This window comes from Pan paniscus, chromosome 1 (assembly GCF_029289425.2).
Source record: "Pan paniscus chromosome 1, NHGRI_mPanPan1-v2.0_pri, whole genome shotgun sequence".
NCBI classification, from domain to species: Eukaryota; Metazoa; Chordata; class Mammalia; order Primates; family Hominidae; genus Pan; species Pan paniscus.
The window spans coordinates 162,599,567-162,625,944 of NC_073249.2; the positions used below are offsets into that span (position 1 = coordinate 162,599,567).

A 26,378-nucleotide genomic window follows, 5' to 3' on the forward strand; every position below is an offset into this window, starting at 1 on the left:
CAAAGATAATTTGAAGATAACTCCCTCTCTTCCTATTTGAATACCCTTTATTTCTTTCTCTTGCCTAATTGCCCTGGCCAGAACTTCCAATACTATGTTGAATAAGAGCGGTGAGAGAGGGCATCCTTGTCTTGTGACGGTTTTCAAGGGGAATGCTTCCAGCTTTTGCCTATTCAGTAGTTCTGTTTATGTGATGAATCACATTTATTGATTTGTGTATGTTGAGCCAACCTTGCACCCTAGGATGAAGCCAACTTGATTGTGGTCGATACGTTTTTTGATGTGCTGCTAGATTCAGTTGGCCAGTATTTTATTGAGGATTTTTGCGTCAATGTTCATCAGGGACATTGGCCTGAAGTTTTCTTGTTTCTTGTTGTATCTCTGCCAGGTTTTGGCATCAGGATGATGCTGACTTCATAAAATGAGTTAAGGAGGAGTCTCTTTAATTTTTTTTGGAATAGTTTCAGTAGAAATGGTACCAGCCCTTCTCTGTACCTCTGGTAGAATTCAGCTGTGAATCTGTCTGGTTCTGAGCTTTTTTTTTGGTTGGTAGGCTATTATTGCCTCAATTTCAGAACTCATTATTGGTCAATTCAGGGATTCGATTTCTTCCTGGTTCAGTCTTGGGAAGGTGTGTGTGTCCAGAAATTTATCCATTTCTTCTAGATTTTCCAGTTTATGTGCACAGGGGTGTTTATAGTATTCTCTGGTTGTTGTTTGTATTTCTGTGGGGTAAGTGGTGATATCTCCCTTATCATTTCTGACTGTGTTTATTTGATTCTACTCTCTTTTCTTCTTTATTAGTCTAGCTAGTGGTCTATTTTATTAATTTTTTTTCCAAAAACACAGCTCCTGAATTTGTTGATTTTTTAAGGGTTTTTTGTGTCTCTATCTCATTCAGTTCCACTCTGATCTTGGTTATTTCTTGTCTTCTATTAGCTTTGGGGTTTGTTTGCTCTTGGTTCTCTAGTTCTTTTAGTTGTGACGTTAGATTGTTAACTTGAGATCTTTCTAGCTTTTTGATGATTTAGTGCTATAAATTTCCCTCTCAACACCACTTTAGCTGTATCCCAGAGACTCTGGTACATCATCTCTTGGTTCTTATTTCTTTCAAGTAACTTCTTGATTTCTCCCTTAATTTCATTATTTACCCAGGAGTCATTCAAGAGCACGTTGTTCAATTTCAGGAGCAGGTTGCTCAATTTCCATTTAGTTGTATAATTTTGAGTGAATTTCTTAATCTTGAGTTCTAATTTGATTGCGCTGTGGTCTGAAAGTCTGTTATGACTTCAGTTCCTTTGCATTTGCTGAGTGTTTTACTTCTGATTATGCAATGAATTTTAAAGTAAGTGCTGTGTGTCAATGAGAACAATGTATATTTTGTTGTTTTTGGGTGGAGAGTTGTGTAGATATCTATTAGGTCCACCTGACCCAGAGCTGAATTCAGGTATTGAATATCTTTGTTATTTTTCTGTCTTGATGATATGTCTAATATTGCCAGTGGGGTGTTAAAGTCTCCCACTATTACTGTGTGGGAGTCTAAGTCTCTTTGTAGGCCTCTAAGAACTTGCTTTATGAATCTGGGTGCTCCTGTATTAGGTGGATATATATTTAGGATAGTTAGCTCTTGTTGTCAAATTGAACCCTTTACCATTGTGTAATGCCCTTCTTTGTCTTTTGATCTTTGTTGGTTTAAAGTCTGTTTTCAGAAACTAGGATTGCAACCCCTGCCTTTTTCTATTTTCCATTTGCTTGGTAAATTTTCCTCCATCCCTTTATTTTGAGCCTATGTGTATCCGTGCATGTGAGATGGGTCTCTTGAAGAGAGCATACCAATGGGTCTTGGCTCTTTATTCAGCTTACCACTCTATGTCTTCTATTTGGGGCGTGTAGCACATTTGCATTTAAGATTAGTATTGTTATGTGTGATTTTGATCCTGTCATCATGATGCTAGCTGGTTATTTTGCAGACTTGTTTATGCGGTTGCTTCATAGTATCACTGGTCTGTGTACTTCAGTATGTTTTTGTAGTGGCTGGTAATGATTTTTCCTTTCCATATTTAGTGCTTTCTTCAGGAGTTCTTGCAAGGCAGGCCTGGTGGTGATGAATTCCCTCAGCATTTGCTTGTCTGAAAAGGATCTTGTTTCTCCTTCACTTATGAAGGTTAGTTTAGGCAGATATGAAATTCTGGGTTGGAAATTCTTTTCTTTAAAAATGTTGAATATTGGTCCCCAATCTCTTCCAGTTTGTAGGGTTTCTGCTGAGAGGCCCACTGTTAGTCTGATGGGTTTCCCTACAGGTGCCTTGGCCTTTCTCTCTGTCTTCCCTGAACATTTTTTCCTTCATTTCGACCTTGGAGAATCTGATGATTATGTGTCTTGGGGTTGATTTCCTGTGGAGTATCTTAGTATCTTACTGGGGTTCTCTGGATTTCCTGAATTTGAATATTTGCCTGTCTTGCCAGGTTGGGGAAGTTCTCCTGGATGATATCCTGAAGTATGTTTTCCAACTTGCTTCCATTCTCCCCGTCTCTTTCAGTTATCCCAATCAGTTGTAAGTTTGGTGTCCTTACATAATCCCATATATCTCGGAGGTTTTGTTCATTCCTTTTCATTCTTTTTTCTTTATTCTTATCTGCCTATCTTATTTCAGAAAGATAGTCTTCAAGCTCTGAAATTCTACCCTCCACTTGATCTATTCTGCTATTGATACTTGTGATTGCATTGTGAAGTTCTAAAGTTGTGTTTTTCAGCTCCATCAGGTTGGTTATGTTCCTCTCTAAACTGGATATTCTGGTTATCATCTTCTGTATTGTTTTATCATGATTCTCAGCTTCTTTGCATTGGTTTACAACCTGTTCCTTTAGCTCAGTGAAGTTTGTTATAACCCACCTTCTGAAGCCTACTTCTGTCAATTCAACCATCTCAGCCTCAGCCCAGTTCTGTACCCTTGCTGGAAAGGTGTTGCAGTCATTTGGAGGAGAAGAGACATGCTGGCTTTTTGAGCTTTCAGCATTTTTGTATTGACTTTTTCTCATCTTTATGGGCTCATCTACCTTCAATCTTTGAGGTTGCTGACCTTTGAATGAGGTTTTTGTGGGGTCTTTGTTGTTGTTGTTGTTTTCTGTTTGTTTGTTTTTCTTTTAACAGGTAGGCCACTGACTGTTAGCAAATGTAGGGCTGCTATGGTTTGATGGGGGTCCACTCCAGAACCTAGTTGCCTCTGCTTTTCCTGTACTTGGAAGTATCACCAGTGCGGGCTGCAAAACAGCAAAGATGGCAGCCTGTTCCTTTCTCTGGAAGCTCCATCCTAGAGGGATACTGACCTATTGCTGGCCCAAACACTCCTGTAGGAGGTGTCTGGAGACCCCTATTGGAAGGTCTCTCCCAGTCAGGAGGAACAGGATCAAGGACCCACTTATAGAAGCCATCTGGCTGCTTTTTAGTAGAGAAGATGTGCTGCATTGAGGGGGACCCTTCCTCGTCCAGACCACCTGGCCTCTCCAGAGCCAGCAGCCTGGAACAACTGAGTCAACTGAACCACAGAGATGGTGGCCACCCCTCCCCTCAGGAGCTCCATCCCAGGGTGAGATCAGAGTTCTGTCCATATAAGCCTGGCTAGAGTGACTGAAGGCTCCCTACAGGAGGCAGTGAAAAGGAATGGACTGGGATGTCACTTAAAGAAGCAGTCTGGGCACAGTCTGGCAAAGCAGGTGTGTTGTGTTGGTGGGGAGACCCCTCCTCGTCTGGAATGCCTGGACTCTCCAGAGCTGGCAGGCTGGAATGCTGAGTCAACAGAACTGCAGAAATGGTGACCACATTTTCCCCCAGGAACTCCCTTCTGTCTTAAGCAGACTCAGCCTGTTGCTGCTGGTTGGCTGGAGCTCCAAGCTAGCGGGCCCCAATTTGTGAGGTGCTGTGAAAGTGGGGCCCTCAGGATGGTGCTGCTTGGCTCTCTGGATTCAGCCCCCTTCCTAGGGGAATGTATGGATGGATCTGGTGCCTCACTGGAGGATTTTAGGACCAGATTATGTAAAACACCGGAGTCTCTGTGTGTGTGTGTGCGGCTGTTCTGCTAAGATTACACACAGCTCTGTATATTGGACCCAAGGCCCTGGTAGCAGGGGCTCATGAGGGGATCTCCTGATCCACGAGTTGCAAAGATCCGTGGGAGAAGCATGGTTTCCTGGGCAGGGTCACACACTCACTCACTGCCTCCCTTGTCTTGGGGTGGGGATTTTGTTGGCTTCATGCTGCTCCTGGGTGGGCTCTCACCTCACCCTGCTTTTCTTTGCTCTCCATGGGTTGAACTGATTGCCTAGTCAGTCCCAATGTGAGAACCTGGATACTTCACTTGAACATGCCAAATTCACTCCCTGTTCTGAGTTTTTCTCTTTTTAAAATCAGAAATGGATACAGAATTTCTTTTCATCTATTGAGAGGATCATATGGTTCTTCTTTCTTATACTAATTTACATTATTTGAAATTTTCAAATGTTAAACCAATGTTACATTTCTAGTATAAACTCCATATAGTCATGATGAATTATCATAATTATTTATAATTATTTATCATAATTAATCCTGACCAAGTATAGTTTATATCAGGAATGTAACCTTGATTTAACATTCAAAAAAATCTAACACATTTTAAAACTATATTATATATGTTATATATATATTTAGATTAAATATACTAAAATTTTTGCATCTATGTCTATGAGGCATATTTATCTGTAGTTTTCTTTTTTTAGGGGGGGCGGGGAAGGATTCGCAATTTATTTATTTATTTATTTTTATTATACTTTAAGTTTTAGGGTACATGTGCACAACGTGCAGATTGGTTACATATGTATACATGTGCCATGTTGGTGTGCTGCACCCATTAACTCCTCATTTAACATTAGGTATATCTCCTAATGGTATACCTCCCCCTCCCCCCACCCCACAACAGGCCTTGGTGTGTGATGTTCCCCTTCCTGTGTCCCTGTGTTCTCATTGTTCAATTCCCACCTATGAGTGAGAACATACGGTGTTTGGTTTTTTGTCCTTGCGATAGTTTGCTGAGAATGATGGTTTCCACCTTCATCCATGTCCCTACAAAGGACATGAACTCATCATTTTTTATGGCTGCATAGTATTCCATGGTGTATATGTGCCACATTTTCTTAATCCAGTCTATCATTGTTGGACATTTGGCTTGGTTCCAAGTCTTGGCTATTGTGAATAGTGCCACACTAAACATATGTGTGCATGTGTCTTTATAGCAGCATGATTTATAATCCTTTGGGTATATACCCAGTAATGGGATGGCTGGGCCAAATGGTATTTCCAGTTCTTGATTTGTAGTTTTCGTATACTGTCTTTGGTTTTGTTATTGAGGTAATGCTGACCCTGTAACGTGCTGGGAAGTGTTTCCTTCTTTTTTCTGAGTTTGTGTATATTCATGTTTTCCTTAAATGTGTGGGAAAATTCTCCAGTGAAGCCATCTGGGTTTAAAGTTGTCTTTGTGTGAAGGCTTTTAACTATAAATTCCTTTATTAGATATAGGATTACTCAGGTTATTCATTTCTTTTTAAGTGAGACTTGGTAGATGTTGCCTTTCAAGAAATTTGTTCATTTCAACTATGTGGTTGGATTTATTGGTCAAAAAATGTTTTTATTTTACCTTCATTTTAGAGAGAGCTTTTCACTTGTTATAAAATTCTATGTTTAATAATTTCTTTCAAGCACTTTGAAGTTGTCATTTATTATATTTTGACTTGCAAGGCTTCTGACATGAAGTTTTTGGCTATTCTTATCATTGCTCCTTTATGTGTAACATGTGGGGTTTCTTTTTATCCTTTGCTACTTTTAAGATTTTTCTCTTCATTTCTGAGTTTCAACAATTTGATTATGATGTGCTTTGGTATGTCTTCTTTATATTTCTGTTTCTTGGGATTCATTGAACTTCTTGGTCTGTGAATTTGCAGACTTCATCAAATTGGGAAAATTTTCAGTCATAATTATTTCTTCAAATATTTTTTCTCTCCCCTCCTCTGGAACACCATTTATATGTATCTTCTATCTCTTGATATTGTCCCACAGCTCACTGAGGCTCTTTCGTTTCTTTTCAGTCTTTTTTTCTATCTTTTTTTAAAGAGATTATATTGCTACACTTTCAAGTTCATGGGTCATTTCTTCTGCAGTGTCTAACTTGCTGTTCTTCCCATTAAGTATATATATTTTTAAATATTTGATTTATTTTTATCTCTAGATATTCCACTGGTATATCTTCCATTTCTTTCATCATATTCATGTTTTTCTTTAGATAATTCAGTATATTTTATAAGATGTATAGTAGCTGCTTTAAAGTCTGTATCTGTTAATTCTATCCTCTCTATCACTTATGGATCTATTTGTATTGATTTAATTTCTTTTGGTTGTGGGTCATATTTTTCTGCTTATTTGTATGACTGGTGATTTTTTTTTTTTTTTTTTTTTTTTTTTGAGACAGAGTCTCACTCTGTCCCCAGGCTGGAGTGCAATGGCATGATCTCGGCTCACTGCAACCTCCGCCTCCCAGGTTCAAGTGATTCTCCTGCTTCAGCCTCCTGAGTAGCTAGGATTACAGGTGCCCACCATTGCGCCTGGCTAATTTTTTGTATTTTTAATAGAGACAGGGTTTTGCCATGTTGGCCAGGCTGGTTTCAAACTCCTGACCTCAGGTGATCTGTCTGCCTTGTCCTCCCAAAGTGCTGGGATAACTAACAGGCGTGAGCCACCGCACCTGGCCGACTGGTGATTTTTCAATGGGTTGCTGGACATTGTAAATTTTAGGTTATTAGGTGCTAAATTTTGTTATGTTTCTTTAAATCTGATTGTTCTTCATTCTGGCTCACAGTTCAGTTTTTTGTGAAAATCAGTTTGATACCTAATATGGCCCCACTATAAAGCACAGCTCTTCTAAATTTTAGTCAATGTCTGTTAAATTATAATGTCTCTCCACTCTAGCTGGCAGGATTTCCAGCTCTTCGTGAGGCTTGTGTAAGTTTAAAAAAACCGTTAGGATTTTATTTTCCTCAGGGCAAATATGACTTTAGAAAACAACATAACTTGATTTACACCTTTTCTTCCCTATTGACAAATCTTTGTCTTCAAAAAATTGTATAAGCAGTATTTCCTTCTTTATTCAACCATTTGCCTTTATATAATTAAAACCACAAACTATAAAAACAAAAATTTTAATGTCACTAAAATATGCAAATCAAATGACTGTGAAGTAAAATGTCATAATATTAAGTAAAAAAAAAAAGTAAAATGAAAAACCCTAATGCTTGTTCATTTTTAAATTTCTCACATAGATTGGGGCACCACAAATTGTAACATGTTCTTGAAAAGGAGCTTTACATGTATAATAAGAAAAATAAAACTTACTGTATCCTTCCATTAGTAATTTGACTTTTGGTAACATTTTCTAAAGGAACTTTATCAGAAGAAGGCAGGAATGCCTTCTTCTGATAAAATGCAATCTCATATGACTCTGGGGAATATAGCCCTTCCCGCCTCAACCCTGCTCAGACAGAGAACCTGAGCAGGACCTAAGCCAACCCATGTATCGTATTTCTCTGGTCACAGGGAGGGGGACTGAGGGGAGAGAAAGAGGGACAGGAGAGGGAGCAAGGCCGTAGAGGGAGCGCGAACCCATTAAAATGTGGGAGCAGAACACCAAAGAAGGAGTTCTCCTAGGAAAAAAAATCATATGTATTTGTAACTCATATTAAAACTGTCTTAGTTCATTTAGTGTTGCTACAAATACCTGGGAGTGGGTAATTTATAAGGAAAACAGGTTTATTTAGCTCACAATTCTGCTGGCTGGAAGACTGGGCATCTGGTGAAAGCTGTTTCCACTCATGGCAGAGGTAAAGGGGAGCCGGTGTGTGCAGAGGTCACAGGCGAGAGAGGAGGCGAGAGAGGAGGCAAGAGAGGGAGGGGAAATGTCAAGCTCATTTTTTTTTTTTTTTTTTTTTTTGTGAGACAGGTCTTGCTCTGTCACCCAGGCTGGAGTGCAGTGGCACAACCATGGCTCACTGCAGCCTCGACCTACTGGGCTCAAATGTTCCTCTCACCTCAGCCTCCCACTTAGCTAGGACCACAGGCATGTGCCATTATGCCTGGCTAAGTTTTTAATTTTTTGTAGAGATGAGGTCTCACTATATTGCTCAGGCTGGTCTCAAATACTGGCTTCAAGCATTCTTCTTGCCTTGGCCTCCCAAAGTGCTGGGATTACAGGCTTGAGCCTCCATTCCCAGCTGCCAAGCTCTTTTTAACAACTAGCACTCCCGGGAACTAATGGAGAACTTACTTATCCGCCATACTCCTCCACCCTCCTTCCCTGCCCAAGGGAAGGCATTAGTCTCTTCATAAGGGATCTGCCCCCATGACCCAAACACCTCCTATTTTCCAACACTGGGATCAAATATCAACATAAGATTTGGGGAACATCTAAACTAGCACCATATATGTTTGTGACTCATATTAAAATTCCGCTTTTTCAGGAGAGAGGAAGGGAGAAGCCCTAAGCCATGGTGTTTATAGTAGGGGTGGTTCCACTGGATTTTGTGCTACAACCAGAAATCCATGGTAACTTTTTGAGGCTACATTGGAGAGAGAAATTGATGGAATGAATTATATCCATAAGAGGGAACCAATAAAGAATACTGAATTCATAAAAATCAGCTGAAAGAACGGAGTGTGTTTATTCTAAAAAAGAGATGTAAGAGGAGGTAGGAGAAAGACATGATAACTATCTTCTGAGACTTCAAGGGCAATTTCACAAAGCAGAAATGGCCTTATTTGTGTTGTTTCCAAGGACAAGTGGCAATAGTTTCTTTTCTGCCCTAATAGCCTCCTTTGAATCCCGCCTTCCACCAATCCCCAAGGCCATCCCCAGGTCCTCAGTGTCTGACATGGTGCCTGCTTGATTTAAGGAAAAAAGCGTGGCTTGTGGTATCTGGCAGGCCTGCATTTGAATTTCAGCTTTGTTACTAAGTATATAACCTTAGGGAATTTTCTTTAACCTTTTCTGCACATCTTCTTTATGAAATGGAGATAATTTCCCATTTCTGGAATGGTTGACTATCAAAAGGTGTTAGATACAAGCTAGAACTGAAGAAGATTAGAGCTATTTAATGCTTCTTGAATTACCAAGCTTCCTATCTCTAAAAACATCCAAGCAGAGACTAAATAGTTGCTTGGCAAAAGTCATTTTTTCCTAAAGGATTTTCCTCCCTTTGTTTATAATTTTTCCCACGTCTGTATTTAAAAATACAGGCAGTGTCCATTCTAATGCTAATTCACTTGTTAACCACAAGATGGCAGTCAAGGTTTAATTTTGGGGAATAAAGCTAGCACTCCTTAAAAAATGCATTAAATACATAATTAAGTAAACTTATAAAAAACATGTTTAAATTCAATAACCCTGAAAGGACAGCACGAACATATATTAAAAGAATCTACTCAGCATGAACGTTTTCCATATAAAGGGGATCAAACATAGGTATACCAAAAGAAAGATTACTTATCTTTTGTGAGTTAAAACATGCTCACAAAATCAGACACCAAAGAAATGTAGAAAAAATATGTATTAGTCCCTTAATTTAAAAGACAGGACAACTAAGTCCAGAGTGGGATTTACAAATATAAGAAAGTTTTTTATTGGTATTTGGTATTGCACAGATGTTCTTTTTTTACATATAAGAAAAAAAAGAACTAACATTGTTTAATAATAGAATTTAATATTGAGAAAAAACACAACTTTTTCACAAAAGGTACACTTGATTGTGCTTGCGATTGGATAGGCAATATTTTTACACTTATCTGAACAATTTAAACTTTTAAGTACATATTAGTAGGCAAGTAAGAAACAGTTTAGTTTCAATTTGCAAATAAAATTTATGTTTATCAGTAACCTCAGGAAAACTCGCTAATCTCTGTGGCTCCGTTTCTCTCACTGGTAAACTAGAGATAATATCCATCTCCACCTTTACGGAATGTCTGGGGCGTCAGGGGTTGGGGGATGGGTCTCAGGAGCGGTCATCCATTGAAAAGGAGGTTAGGAATCAGGTCTTGGGCTGTCAACAAGGCAAGCAAAGTGGTCTGACTTGGAGTACAGGTTGATTTGTTGTGGCTTTGAAGGAGGCTGATGGGTATTATTGTGGGTTACACTTACACGTGTGACTGTCAACTCCACAGGATGGCCAACATGAATTAGGAAATGAAGGGAGAACGCCGGGCATACAGGAAGTACTCAGCCATGTTAGTTCCGGTTCCCTCTATACCTCCTCGGTATAAACAAGAAGCAATATTCTTTTCTAAAGCGACACCTAATGTAAACCACCACCAGGACTGATAAGTTTTATTTAGACAACTTGCTAGCTGCCAAAGCTTAGAATACTGATAAAGATTTTTCTGTTGTCACAGAAGCAATCATTAGCTAGAGTATGGCACAAACATAGTTTTATATGTGCATAACCAAGAACACTCGAAAGAACAGCTTTCATTGCTTTCTGATTTTATATCTTTTACTATTTCTCTGGAGAACTTAAATACAAACTACTGATTAGATTACAGATTCATATCCTTTAACGGAAAGAAAGCACTTTCATGAATACAAAAGACACTCAAGCCAATAGGAAAGAAAAAAGGCTTTAGAAAGGAACACCAAACCAAATAATTGATTAATGAATATTTATGAGCTGCTTATAATGACAATGTTTCTATTAATAGTAACAAAGACTTGCCAAATTAGAGATTTTGCATAAAATATTCATGAAAGCCATTTACATTTCCAGTTTTCAATCACTGTTTCCAACTACACCTTAGAACTCCCAAAATAGAATCCTAAATCTTTACATTAGAATGAACCTTAAAAGTTTGCAACTAAATTTTATTTTTCTAAAATGAACTGCCTTCACATTTAATCCTAATACTAATTGAGAAAACAGGGTGAGGATGCGTTTTTCAACTAACATTAATTGAGTGCCTACTATTTGCCAGGCACCATGCTAGGTACAGAGAATGCAAAGGGACACAAACATCCCTGCCCTGGTCCCTCTTCATGAACAGATGAATTTCCACATCACACATGCTGAAAGACATGGGAACAGAGAATATGGAGAGACAGGATGGGGTAACTGTGAATGCCTGAGCTTGTCAGTGACTGTCTCCACAAAAAGACATTTGGGCCAGCTCTTCACAACATCTTTGTGAAGCACTTCACCAGGCAGAAGAAATGATGGAGGTGGAGTAGAGAAGGAAAAAGAACCAGAGGCATATAGGAACTAAAATAAATGTAGTTATGATAGGTGTTGTTTTCTAACCTGAGAAAAGACAAATTTTACATGTTTCCAACAGATTGTTTTTATTCTCTGAAAAGTAGGGTGGCATGAACTTTCATCTCCTCCTCTCCCCAGGAACTAAAATTTATTGAATGCCTATGTGTGACGCTACATTAATTTTTATTTTATATATATAACAGATATATAATATACACATTTATATATAATTTTTATTTATATCTCTTGAATGAAATTATATATATAAAATAATAAGCGTCAAATGCAAAACAACTTTGCAAGATAGGTAAGGTTATCTCCATTTAACAGATAAAAAAACAAGTTCAGAGTGGTTAAGAATTTCTCCAACATCTGTTTGACTCTGAAGCTCATGCTCTTCCCCCATGCTGCTTCCAAAGAAAGATTTTTCATCTGCAAATTGAATGAGGGCCACAGTAAAGTTTTAAAAGCATGAATAATAGCGAACTTTATGAGTGCTTGCCATGCACCAGATACTGTTTGAAGCATTTTACATATACTAATTTATTTAATCCTCACACCTTCCCTGGGAGGTAGGTACACTTATTACTGCCACTTAACAGATAAATCTGAGGCACAAAAAAAATCAGTGACCTTGCTCAAGGTCAAAGAGCTGGTAATTGGCAGAGCCAGAATTCAAATCCAGACAGTCTGGCTCCAGTGCCCCTGCGCCTAAGAGCTCCACATTCCACCTTTTAACTGACAAAATCCTAGCTCTAGACCAGCAGCAAAGACCTTGCTGATCCGAGGCAGAAGGTACAAAGCGGTAAGGAGGTCTTAGGTCCCCAAATAATAGTGAGAAAAAAGAATTCAGTGTGGCTTAAGAATAAGGTATTGATTGATGAGGGGAGGGAAGGAAGTAGCAGGAGAGACAGGTTTCTCTTTTTCTTCAATGCTATGCAAATACAGGGTTCTCAATTTACATTTCCTGTTTTTTTGAAACAGGAAATTTCAGCGTCAGGAAAGCATTTTCGAATATTAAAAACTGAGAGATGCTTAATATGGCATGCACAATATAGACCAATTACTCATGTGCATAGATCCCCAAACATTTTCTACTTGATTCTCTATGAATTGTCCTCCTTATCATACCCCATGTATTTTGATGAACACAAGACTTTTGATAATTATTTGAAGAGAAGTTGAATTTTGCCATTCTTTAGATTTTTTAGATTTTACTATACCTCTAACATTTGCACAGTCAATATTTATGCCACAATAAAATGCAGATAAATATAATATCTTTTTAAAACTGCATTTAAATAGTGGAGTTTTTGACTAATCAACACCAGCGTTTTGAAGCAGCAAATATCATTTGATCTAAATATATTCTTATCAACCACCAGATAGCATAAGGTGTGAGGGTTTTATTCTGACAGGGTCACTATGCACATGATAATTTGACCTGTAACTTTGAAATAATGTATTTGGAAAAATGTTCCAGCGCTCAAACAGCTCACAATTATTTTAGCCATAAGTAGAAGTGGATGGATAAATTGAAAATGACACGGTTCTACTTTTTCTAAATTTTTGGGTTCTGCGGGACGTTGGCATTACATAATGAATCGATGATCAAACAAATAAAACAGTTCTGTTAAAGGAAATAAAAAAGGAAGTCACGTCAAAGAAAAATTAACCTTATATTCTAAGTAGGTTTCTTCAACTCTAAAAGAAACTTAAAACATGCCTTCAGGAAAAAAACATGCTTATACTCCTCAAATTTTGCTGGATAAAAACTTTCTACTCCCTGTAATTTATCCTGAAAGCAGAAAAGTATATCAAATGCAAAAGCTTTTCTCTACTTTAGCTTGAAAGAAAGTTGTTACAGAATCAACAGAAGAAAGAAAATCCAACTGAAAAACTCAGTCTGAACTATACGATGTTAAAGGATAGGGAATTACATTTTAATATACTCAATTTAAAAAAATATATTCAATTCCTCAATTGCTTCACAAATTCAAAATACAGCACGTTATCTTTATTCATCGTGTACTTCCATCTAGAAAAGGGGGCACTTCGTTAACAGTAAATTGAAGAGCTAAAAATTGAGATAAATGAGATAAATGCAAAAAATAGGATCTTTAATTCCCCTACCTTTATGGTCGCACACTCACTGAGTACCTTGGAATGAGCACACCAGAAAAAATGACTAGCACAACACAGCCAATACCACAGAACTGAAATGGCATCTTTGCTGTAACATGATAAAGCAGAAAAACTGCCTTCAGGGGTCAAGAGACCAAAGATGAGATTAAGGTTCCTTCCTTAATGTGGTCTAAGAGTCAATGATTTCTAAAGATATAATAATTTATGTTTGTATTTTACTATATCCTTCTTCATTAGATTTAATATATTTGGTCTTGAATGAGAAATCTGTGGGAGAAGAAACAATGTTTGGAGCTACAAAAAGGATGAAAAGCTAATTGATGATATATAGTTTTTTGCTTTTTTTTTTTTAAAAAAAAGCTATTTCTAAGTCACATGTTGATAAGGATGATGGAAATGAGAGTAAGAGAAATAATGGGGAGGATATTATGAGATTTCTTCACTGCGGATCATGTTCTATCTCCATCTTTGGCAGCAAATATGTAGGAAAGATATTTCCTACCTGGGTTCATATGAAAGCAAGAAATGATTGTTTCTTTTATTCTTGTTCTTATACTGAGAAAAGGGTATAAGTTGTTATTTCCAAGGGTTTCTTCTGTTATTTCCAAGTTGGATAGTAGAAAGTGGAATAATAGACAATTCAAGTTAATGTACACATTCAAGGCACTTCATATTTCTTACTTTAAATTCCATTCTTTCTGATGCTGTAGATCCATTTTCTTCCATTTGTAATACTGTCCAATGAAATTTGGAACTTTGAGCACTGAAATTAGAATATTAAAAAAAGAAGCTATACATACATTCTTTAATAATAGTTAATAGTTAAAAGTTAAAAATCATTCACTTCTCGTTAAGTTGATATGTGGCAATAACATGCACTATATAATTCAAGTCATATTACAATCCTTAGAAACTTTCCAAATTACTTGCTTTTATTGGAACATCATAATATTAGATATTGTTTGAAATAGATTATGACTTGGAAGTTATTTTCATTATAATGAAAAACATTATATATCCTTTATCATGTTAAATAAAATTTATAGGAGACCATTGTTTTGGACTGAGCACCTACCTTAGGCATTAACAGACCAAACAAAATGGAGTTACTCATGCTAAGTGTCATGCAATAAAACTGAAACTTTAAGGAAGCAGGACAATCTTAAGCAGATCAGTTTTTTCAAAAGAAGAGATTCACAGCCACCAGTCAGAAGGGGCCCAGTCAACTTGAAGTGGCATGATAAGGAAGTCCCTGTGCTTTAACCCTTACAAGGAAAGTAACTGAAGTGCCTTATGTTAACCAATCCACTTTTTGTATTATTCTGTTTTCTTATTCCTGCTCTAGTTACCTTATAAAAACTAACTGTTCTGCTATGCTCAGTAGATCACTTATCTGTTTTTAAGATGAGATGCTGCCTGATTCATGAATCACTAATGCAAGCCAATTAGATCTTTAAATTTATTGAAATATAGCCTGGCCAATGTGGTGAAACCCCATCTCCACTAAAAATACAAAAATTAGCCAGGCGTGGTGACACACACCTGTAATCCCAGCTACTCAGTAGTCAGAGGTTGCAGTGAGCTGAGATTGCGCCACTGCACTCCAGCCTGTGTGACAGAGTGAGACCCTGTCTCAAAAATAAATAAATAAAAATTTAAAAAGAGAAATTTTGTTTTGAGCAACAATAATGAAGAAAGTATTAAAATAACTCATATAAAACCAAGACATCATAGTTTAACAAAATTCTAATTCAGCACTTCAAGTAGAAAATTAGAATTTTGAAGTTGGAAATGACATTAAAGACCTTGCTTGATCCTTCACAAAGCAAGAATCTCCAACAGATGATCATCCAGGTTCTGAATGAATTACTTGCGAACTGCAGAAAACACACCACTTTGTAGTTGGGAGACTGCCCATTCCATTGGCAGATAAGGGTTACAATGTCCTTCCTTAATCTGACTGCTGTGAGTTTCCACTGGTCTTAGTTCTAACCTCTGGAGCAATACTAAGTTCATCCCTCTCCCACAAGAGAGAGCCCTCTAATAGCTCACAGGGAAGCCTCAGTTCTTTTAACTTGTTCTTAGGATATGATTTTCTAGAAACTTAACCATCCTTAATGCCCTGGTGATAAACTCTTTTGATGTTCCTATTAAAGTTAGTGTCCCAAACTGGATCAGGACCTTGAATTGGTTTGAAGCAAAGATGCAAATGGGCTTACTACTTCCCTTGCTCTGTGGACTATCAATTCAGCTCAGACCTTATTATTTTCTGGAACTCATATTACATCACCACTGGCTCTTAAGTTTGTGGTTAATTACAAGCCTATACCTTCAATCAAATTCACATAAGATTTATTAAAAACCTACTATGATTAACAACAGGTGCTGGAGAGGATGTGGAGAAATAGGAACACTTTTACACTGTTGGTGGGACTGTAAACTAGTTCAACCATTGTGGAAGACAGAGTGGTGATTCCTCAAGGGTCTAGAACTAGAAATACCACTTGACCCAGCCATCCCATTACTGGGTATATACCCCAAAGGATTATAAATCATGCTGCTATAAAGACACATGCACACGTATGTTTACTGTGGCACTATTCACAATAGCCAAGACTTGGAACCAAGCCAAATGTCCACCAATGATAGACTGGATTAAGAAAATGTGACACATATACACCATGGAATACTATGCAGCCATAAAAAATGATGAGTTCATGTCCTTTGTAGGGACACGGATGAAGCTGGAAACCATCATTCTCAGCAAACTATCACAAGGACAGAAAACCAAACACCGCATGTTCTCACTTATAGGTGGGAATTGAACAATGAGAACACTTGGACACAGGAAGGGGAACATCACACACCAAGGCCTGTCGTGGGGTGGGGGGAGGGGGGAGGGATAGCATTAGGAGATATACCTAATGTAAATGATAAGTTAATGGGTGCAGCACACCAACAGGCAAATGTATGCATATGTAACAAACCTGCACGTTGTGCACATCTACCCTAGAACTTAAAGTATAATAATAATTTTTAAAAACCCTACTATGTTTAAGGCACTGGTAATTTTTACATGAAATATTATTAAGCCAGATCATATGCCCATATATACTTTATCTATTTTCCTATTTCTTATTATTGTTCTGAGCTTAGCTTACAGTCGAACTATTTAACCAGCTAGATGCTCTCCACCAGTCTTGTCCTTGTCTGGGGCTTTCTTCTTTTTCTTCTTCTTCTTCTTCTTCTTTTTTTTGAGATGGGGGTCTCACTTTGTCACCCAGGCTGGAGTGCAGTGGCATGATCATCGCTCACTGCCACCTCCAGTTCCTGAGCTCAAGGGATCTTCCCACTCAAGCCTCCCAAGTAGCTGGGACTATAGGCACATGCCACCATGCCTGGCTAATTTTTAACTTTTTCGTAGAGATGGGGTCTCCCTATTTTGCCCAGGGTGATCTCAAATTCCTGGGCTCGAGAAATCCTCCTGCTTTGGCCTCCCAAAGTGTTGGGATTACAGATGTGAACCACTGTGCCCAGCCTGGTGCTTTCTTCTTAATAATGATGAATTTACCCCTTTTAGCTTGATGACATTTGCCATTGATAGAAAAAAAAATTTTTAACTGAATAGTTTCCTTTTTTACATGATTTTCACCAGTAATATTTTTGTCTGTTCCTTAATTTTCTTGCTTCAAACACATGTAAGCACACATACATACATATTCTTACAGACATTATTAATACTTTTTATTGGTATTTGGATATATGCTCCTCTCTTCCATTAAAGAAGTAAATCTTAGCTCCCCAGAGTTCTTATGAGGTCTCATTATTTCCTTTAGATGATTATAATAATTAACATTAGCAGATTTTTCTTTTTTTCCTTTTCTTTTTTTTTTTTTTTTAAGATAGTCTCACTCTGTCACCCAGGCTGGAGTGCAGTGGTGCAATCTTGGCTCACTGCAACCTCCATCTTCCAGGTTCAAGTGATTCTCATGCCTCAGCCAGTGAGCAGCTGGAATTATAGGCATGCGCCACCATGCCGGGCTAATTTTTGTATTTTTAGTAGAGATGGGGTTTCGCCATGTTGGCCAGGCTGGTCTCGAACTTCTGGCCTCAACTGATCCACCTGTCTTGGCCTCCCAAAGTGCTGGGATTACAAGTGTAAGCCCGCTGTGTCCAGCCAGAATTTTTATTATATGCTAGGCACATGTAAAATAGATATGGTTACCATTAGAATACCCACTGTACAGATGGTCAAACAGACATAGAGAGGTTGAGTAATGTCTTCTCATTGGGACTCTTCATTACTCTTAGCCAAAATTTAAAATTTAATCTCTCACGAATGCTATTTCCTTTTGAGGTTTCTATTTAAGGATAATTCATATCTTTTCTTAAACTTTTTGAGATTGCCTTTCCTCATTTTATATTTGAATATGTATGGCTGTCTCTTCCTTATATATTATGAAACCCCAAATGACACGGTCATCTTTCCTGAATAGTCCCATTAGTTTTATATCATTGACTCATTTTCTTCATTGCTTTCTCCATCATCTGAGAGATGAAAATGCCACAGTACTTTGTACAAATTTTAACACATCTCATATTTTATCCCCATGGTTTTTTTTCACTCATCTGTCTCTTACCACTTGTCTGTAAACTCCTTGAAGAGCTTAGCACAATGTGTCTTCTTGTCTCCCACACACAGCCAATTGTCTAGATATAGAAGGTGCTCAACGAATGACACTGATCGGAGAGAAACAATGAAAGAATGAGGACAGGAGAGAGACAGAGAGAAGAAAGGAACCATGTAATTTTAGCAGAAGTTTTGCACGTTGAAATTCCTTCATCACTACGATATCTTGCATTTGTGGCAATTTTGTAATCTGTGGTAGGAAAGCATCCTCTATTGCATCCACAGTATAGTTCTTCTTGCTTTTCTGTTGTGCCTTCTGCAGATTCCAGGGCATTGCTTCTACTCTGCTTTTTTTTTTTTTTTTTTCTATGATACATCTCTTGTCCAACATCTGTATGGGTTGCCCTGAATTTTTTTTTTCCACTGCTAGGATGGTCACATCCAAAAAAACCAATAGTACCAACTTGCCTCAGCATGTTCTATTTTCACACATGCTAACCATAGAGCAACATAAAGGAGGATAGGATATTTTTGTCAATCAATAGAAATGAAAACCAAAGTACAAACAGTTAAGTGACTACCTTAAATTCACTTACCTGGACATGGCAAAACTGATACAGGGCTAAGGAGTTTCTAACTTCTGACACCATGCTTTTCCCACTAGGACCTTCCCAGCCTTGGTTGCACATTGTAGTCACCTGGGGAGCTTTAAAAACTACTACTGCCTGGTCCTACTCCCAGAGATCCTGATGTAATTGGTCTTGGGTGTGCCGTCTATATTGAAAGTTTTACAAGCTCCTCAGGTGGTTCTCATGAGCAGTCAAGACTGAGAACCACTGCATTAGAGTCAGATGATACTGCTTCTTGCATCTAAATGTGTTTTGGAGACACTTGCCCTTATTGCTGGCTTAACGACTCAAAGAATAAAAGTCTCCTAGGGTGAAGCAAACATCCCCATCATGCTTCAGGCTGTTTGGTCTGTCTCGATGACAGCAAACAAACATCAGGAAGCCTAGGCTCAGTATTACAGAGTACACTGGTCTGGAGGAATTCTTTTCCTCTAACATAAACATTTCCTTATGGGGATCATATTCTGTCATTAAGGCTCTGTTGCCCACAACCATATGTATTGGTTTGTTCTCTGCCAAACCTTTTACTTGCCATTCTATAGCAGTGGAGAGAGAACAGTGGGTCCTTGGTACATTTTCCATACGACTGCCTATGCTTATGAACTAAAAATTATAATTATTTACAAATATGCTGCATGTACTTCCGAGTTTGAATTTAAATCTCATACATACAGAGATAACAATTTGATGTCATATTACGGAGGCAGTAGAGTATCAGAGAAAGAGCAACAAACGTGGAGTGAGAAGATGTGGTTCCCGTCTCTGGACCACAGCCTACCGAATTAATTGAGAACACACTTATTGAGAACTTATTGTTCACTTGTTGAGAACTCACTATATGCTGGGCACTGTTTTAAGTGCTTCAACCCTATAAAGTATGTGCTGTGATTATTCTTATTTTATGGATGAGAAAACTGGGACACAGAGAGGTTAAGAAACTTAACCAAAGTCACACAGCCAGTAAATGGCAGACCCAGGATGAAACTCTGGTAAATCTGACTCCAGGATGTACATTCTTTACCAACATATGATATTCTCCCTCACATGTGTAACCTTAGGTAAATTACTTAGCTTTTCTGTCTTAGTTTTCTCATCTTCAAACAAAGTAATAATAATAATAATGCCTGGCACGTAGGGTTGATATACCACTGTGCATGACATATATTAGGTGCTTAATAATGTTGGTTGAATAATTGAATAAAAGAAAGATAGATTGCGATGGCTAAAAATATATAGGAGCATACTTCATAAACTGCATTATACAAGAATAAACTTACTATTATGATGATGCCAGTGACTATGTATAGATTTGTGGCACAAGATAGGGAAAAGAGTTAATACCCCAAATCAAAATTTAACTACTTACCACTACTCATAAAAGATAAAGCTCTTAAAAATATGCACAAGAGTTTAATAATCTTTCCAATGCTAAGAATGTAACTGTAGAAAATGAAGTTATTAGAAGTTTCTCTTTTATTTCTGAGTTGTTGAAGAAGCATTCTATAATCTAAAAGCTTCATCTTTATTATTGCCAGGAAATTAGGCCATTAAAAAAGATAGCGTTGGATCTCATCCAGCTGAACTATCAAAAGATAAAATGGCCAGCAGCACATGTAAAGTTTACATTTAATTTTTTTAAATTAAGTGCTGGTTATTATTCAAGGAAAGCTCTTGAAACATTCTTATAACAATTCCCTAGAGGAAGAAGAGGCAGGGTGATTGTGAAATCATGCACCAAGTGCTAGATTCAAAGTCTCAGAAGTTCATTTGGGCTAGAGATAACAATGGCCAGTTATTACCTTTACAAACAGGGATGAATTACATACTAGGTTAGTGAAAGATGTAGAAACAACAAAATTAAACATTTTGGGGCCAAACTCTTTTTGAAGAAGAAACTGTGGTCAGTGGTGCCTTATTATTTCCTTCCATTTTTTAATTATTCTTCATTGCAAGACAATTATTCCCAAATCTCCTTAAGTTTTGTCACATGCTTCTATTTTTTTTTTCCTCTAGCAGTTTGGAGTTTCCAAGTGGCCCTATATATTTACATGTTATTCTAGAAAGCACCCTCCTGTAACAATCTGTTTTTTGGTGGAAGGAGTTTGACTCTGAATGGTTCCCTAGAGTGTGCCAATTAATGTCTCTCAACACAGTGTTTGTGTAATTAAGGGTTATTGCCCCTGCAGCCTATGTGAGCTGCTCAGTGCCTCATACATAGTAGGTACACGCAGCAGATGTGTTTGCTGAATTGACTAGGCAGCACTCAACAACAAATCTTTGACCTGAATTAACCATTCAGGTACTCTGGTATCAAAAATAATATTTTATACTGATAGAGCTGCTAAAGATTGTATATCTTGATGTACCTTAAATTGTTTTGACCTATGAGTGAGGATGGTAATATATAATCACAAAATAATTAATAGCCAACCTCCTGAAAGAACATGTGATTTCTTAAAAGTTATTGATCTAATTTACCTTTTAAGGATATTTATTAAGCTTAGTACTATTTTTTGCCCTCATTTGTACCTTAAAACTTGATACTATTTTTCACTATAGGAAACTATCATAATGATGAGATGAAATATAAAGAGACTTCAAATTAAGGCAATGGTCATGGGGGTGTAGTAGAGTGGAAGCATTCATAATGTTGCAGCAGATAAAATCAACAAGGCTTAATGAGAGAGATACAGAGATGTAGGAAACATCTAAGATTCTGGCTTTGGTAAGAAAATGTAAAAATAGTGATCTACCACTAACCAAGAGAGGGAATAAAGGAAGAAAGATAGATTTGGGGGCAAGATGATGAATTCACTTTGAGATATCTTGAATATGAGATGCCTATAATACATATAGGTGAGATGTCCCCTGCACAGTTATAAATATGCATGGAAAATTCAGAAGAGGGGTCTGGCTAGAGATGCAGATTTAGGAATCGCTGGACTGTAAGCAAATGAAAACCATGGTAGTGGAAGAGGTCTTTCAGAGAGAGTAAGTAGAGAGGACTGAATGAAGAAGATATTGCCAAGGGAAGAGGCAGCAGAGTGCTTAGGAAGGGAGATGAAAAGCCATGGATGTATGGTATCATGTAAATCAAGGACAGCACAGCTAATGAGAGTGCAAATAAGAAGAGGACTAAAACATAATCACTGCATCTGGGAATTCAGAAGTCTCTGCTACTGCAGAATGCACCATTTTAGAAGGATGGCTGAAGCAAAGTCGTATTTCAGTAAGTGTATGCAGACTGGACAACCTACTTTCATCCAGATAATGAAATAGTACTCTAAAGATCCAATTAAATGGAACCGGAAAGTTGTCCAGCTCTCTCAATCTGTCTTTTTAGCTCCTGATGTATGATGGTACCAGATGATTTTTCCTTTTAGATTGATATAATTGAACAGCTCTATGTTCTTATGTTTTCTTGCTGAATTTCTACCTAATATTTCTTGTGGCGTAGAGGAGAAATAAAAAGGTTCTCTCTGGTGTGAAAGCTTTTCTCTGGGGTAAAGGAAATAAAGTAAACCTCATAAGATTAGGAACTTTTCTGTTATTCCTCCAATTGACTATCTTTCTTTCTGGCTTTTAATCAGACTTCAGTCCAGGGCTCTATACAAAAGAACTTTGTATTCTTCTTTGAGAGGCTGAGGCGGGAGGATTGCTTGAGGCCAGGAGTTCCAAACCAGCCTGGACAACATAGTGAGACCCCATCTCTAAAAGGTAAAAATAAGGCCGGGTGTGGTGGCTCATGCCTGTAATCCCAGCACTTTGGGAGGCTGAGGCAGGTGGATCACGAGGTCAGGAGATCGAGACCATCCTGGCTAACACACCGAAACCCCGTCTCTATTAAAAATACAAAAAATTAGCTGGGCGTGGTGGCAGGCACCTGTAGTCCCAGCTACTCGAGAGGCTGAGGCAGGAGAATGGCATGAACCTGGGAGGCGGAGCTTGTAGTGAGCCGAGATTGCGTCACTGCACTTCAGCCTGGGCGACAGAGCCAGACTCCATCTCTTAAAAAAAAAAAAAAAAGTAAAAATAAAAAAATTAGCCATGCATGGTGGCTTTTGCCTATAATCCTAGCTACTCAGGAGGCTGAAGCAAGAAGATCGCTTGAGTTCAGGAGTTTGAGGCTGCAGTTAGCTATTATTGTGCCACTGCCCTCCAGCCTGGATGACAGAGTTAGACTCTGTCTCCAAGACAAAAAGTTAAAATTAATTTTTTTTGAAAAAAAGAACTAAAGTAATAGTTGTTGAATGAATAGTATATAGAGCCTACAGAGAAGTTTATCACTCTTACATAGCAGATGTGTGTCAATTAGTCTTTGAAAGAAAGATAAATGTTAACAGATTAACATATACCAAAAGGACATAGGATAAGGATAGTTCACCTTACATGGAGTTCTGTAGTATTCTGTGGCTTTTGATGTAGCTATTCTGGACCATGTCTGGTAGTAATCACTAAATGAGGTTGTTTTAATTGGTCTGAAAATATAAATAAAAATCAGACGATGGGCAGTTTGTAAATTTTATTTTTAAAATTATTGTACTGCTATACGGACTGTTCACATAATATCTTGTCACAAGATATTAAACTGACTTGCAAATTGTAACATGTATTTTTAACAATTGTATCCAATATATTGATTCCACCAATAATGAATACAAATAACGAAAAAGAAAATGTTCAAATCATTTTTCAATGATAAATGTAAATATGGACCCACGTGTATATTATAAAAAGAAAAATACAGGTTTAAGACATCTGTCTTTCATGACTAACATTAAAAAAGAACTTTAAGCAAAGTGTTATACCTGTCAATTTCTCATTCTATAAGAAACAATAAACATTTTTCTTGAACTTCAATGCCAAATTCTAGTAAAAAACCCTTATTTCTTATAATGGGGACAGAATACAAGTATTAGAATTAAGATTAGTTTAGTTTTTACAGAGAATCTGGCTATTTTCAAAGAGGGGAAAACCAGCTCTTTTCTAATACTCCTGGCTGCTACTTTCCCCTCCCTGTGCTAATATTACTATGTCCTAATGGAGAGCAAAGATTGTTATAAGGTGTTAAATGAAAACTATAAAGCAGTCCCTTAAATAACTGCATTTCCAGGCATTTTTCCACAAACTTGCAGAGATTCTCAACACTCTATAAACAAAACATTACTTAAGCATATTTTTTCAGACATGTGAAATCACTAATTAACTGGCTTAAACAGCTGCTTAGACATCCAGTGCAATATGCCTTATGCCTGTTTTCCAATTGAAGTTCTTAGCTCTTTAGAAGAAGAAGCAAGTTTTCAGTCAGAACAAGTATATTAGCATTAGTTTTTATAGGTAAATCATAGGTACCTTAAATTGAGTATTTGACTCAACTTTTAAATTAATGAGGCATTATCTAAATGTGTTAATTCATTCATTTATTTAAATAACAATTATGCACACCTAATTTTAAGACTAACATTTTTCGAATGTGTTGTTACTTTTACAATCACACTTAAGTAGAAATTTGAAACTTGAGGAAGATAAATTAATCATTACTATTATTGCTTCCAGAGCCGCATGCTGTGCTGTAGATGACTAAATGATATACTAAACTAACATGAATTTGCCAATGAAATGTCTCAGCATTTGGCAACAGAGGTAACAAAATGAAAGGCTGCATTATATCTCCTGCATGAAAAAGCTTGTGATCAATTTGCTGTCACAGATCATTTAGCAGACAACAATGACTCAAGAGGAAGGAAACTGTCAACACACTGTCTCGTGAAAAAAAATACACCATCTTCAGGCACAATCGTCTCCATTGTTTTTTGTCTGTTTGACCACTACCCATGACCTTTTCCCTTCCCAGGGTGTCCTGTTCAATTTCAAACTGTTAGCCTTCAGGGGCTTTCTGTTTTTTCCTCCATAATAATTAAAAATATTACCCTAAAAGGTATAACTTTAGTGTGGTTTGAATATACAAAGCAAAATGTCTTACACATTTGGGAGTATTTGAATTTTCAATTCTATAAAGGAAACAGCCCCTTAAAAAAAGAGAACTGTAACTATATTTTACTATTATTCAGATAAAGTAAGCTTACAGGGATATATGCAGCATAAAAATACATGTGTTTATAGTTTCAACCAATGATGGGAATTTACTGAGTATTATCATTGACGTCATGAATACAAAAAAGTAGAAGACATAATTTTAAACTGAACATTAGAGTTTGTTATCCTGTTGGAAAAAATAAGATATATACCTGGACTAGTGAATTGAATAGCTTTATATATTAACGCGATAAAGTGTTATATGGTTTAACGGAGACATTTGGAGAATACAAGAACAGATACTTCTCTCCTCTGGCAGTGGCAATAAGCAAAGAAGTCGGAGGAGGGAGATGTAATTTTTTTTCAGTCGTCAGGGAAAGAGTCATTTGGGATACAGGTCTGGAAAAAAAATAAGGGGGCACTGTAGGCCAAGGGAAGAGTAATAGTAATTGCTCAGATGGGAGAGAGCATGGCGTGCACATATGTACATACAGAGGATGTTGGGGGAAGAAATTATAGAACAATTGACTAGAATGGAGACTTCATATTCACAGGAGCTGGAATTGATAAGTGAAACTGGGCAGTGCAGGGTCCTCAAATTTAGGCAGAGAACGGTTTAGAGTTGATTCTGTAATCTTGATCTTGATTTGTTGGGTAATAGACAGCCATCAGTAGTTCTCGAATAAGGCAAGTAAATTATGAAATCCATGTTGGAGCAAGACTTTTCCTTGAAAGTAATAAGCAGGGTGGAGTATAGAAGGGAGATTAAATGCCAGGGGACCAGATAGGAAACAAACGCAGTAATTCAGGGATTAACTACTGAGAGCTAATAGCAGAGTGGCAGCAAACGTTATGAAAGGGAGGAGATGAGTTGAAGGCAATGCTAAAAAATTGACTGGACTGGTTGGTTGCCTGACAGGGTGTGAAAAGTGAAGGAATATTACAGTCAAATATTATTCTAAAGCCCAGAAATCTGGTTAGTTTTGCTGTTAATAGAAAGCAGCAAGAGAAACTGAAGTAAAATACGAGTTTAATTTTAGATATAGATTTCAGGTGCTGTTAGTACAGACAAGTCAAAATGATCTTCAGGAGTGTGATTAAGACACTGAGATTAGAAATAAGAGATTTGGGTCAAATCAACAAAATCATTGATAGAGGAAGCTACTAGAGAAAACCACCTCCAAAAAAGTTAGTAAGTATTTTGAAAAGAAAGAGCAGAAACCAACTTGTAATTAAGAGGAGCCAATGAAAGAAAGAGAAAGGTTCATTAGGGGAAGAAGAAAATCATGGCAGTGCTATTTCAAGGAAGCAACATCCCAGCCACAACCAAAGCCTAACAATTAAACCCCTAAATATCTCTGGTTGGAACCTTCCTGTCCATCATGACCTAGTTGTTTAGTACCATGGATACTCAGGGTCTGGAATCAGCTGGCCTGGGTTAAAACCCTCCGGCGCTTCTACTTGTTAAGTGTGTGGCTCTGGAGCAAGTTATCTAACCTCTCCAGGTCTGTTTCCCCATCTGTTTCCCCATCTATAAAATCAGGAGATAAAACTTTCTCAAGTGGTTGTTTTGAGCACTCAGTGAAATCATGCATGAAAAGAGCCAAGTTTAGCGCCTCTTCA

General features: G+C 37.5%; 1 protein-coding gene across 11 annotated transcripts in view; it reads right to left on the reverse strand.

The window, feature by feature from the left end:
* The window catches only part of UBE2U (ubiquitin conjugating enzyme E2 U), a 64,285-nt gene that overhangs the window by 11,536 nt on the left and 26,371 nt on the right, over nt 1–26,378 (reverse strand). For 3 of the 11 annotated variants that reach the window (XM_055117865.3, XM_055091742.1, XM_055117870.3), the window contains exons 7-9: nt 23,109–23,197; nt 18,101–18,200; nt 14,142–14,223 (exon numbers count right to left, since the gene is read on the reverse strand). In XM_055117865.3, the coding sequence (XP_054973840.1) occupies nt 14,142–14,223; nt 18,101–18,200; nt 23,109–23,197 (271 nt within the window). Of the gene's footprint in view, nt 1–9,604; nt 11,748–13,306; nt 14,224–18,100; nt 18,201–23,108; nt 23,198–26,378 lie in introns of those variants that run through there. The other 8 variants (XM_055091755.3, XM_034966622.4, XM_055091764.3 and 5 more) reach the window with 5 other exon arrangements.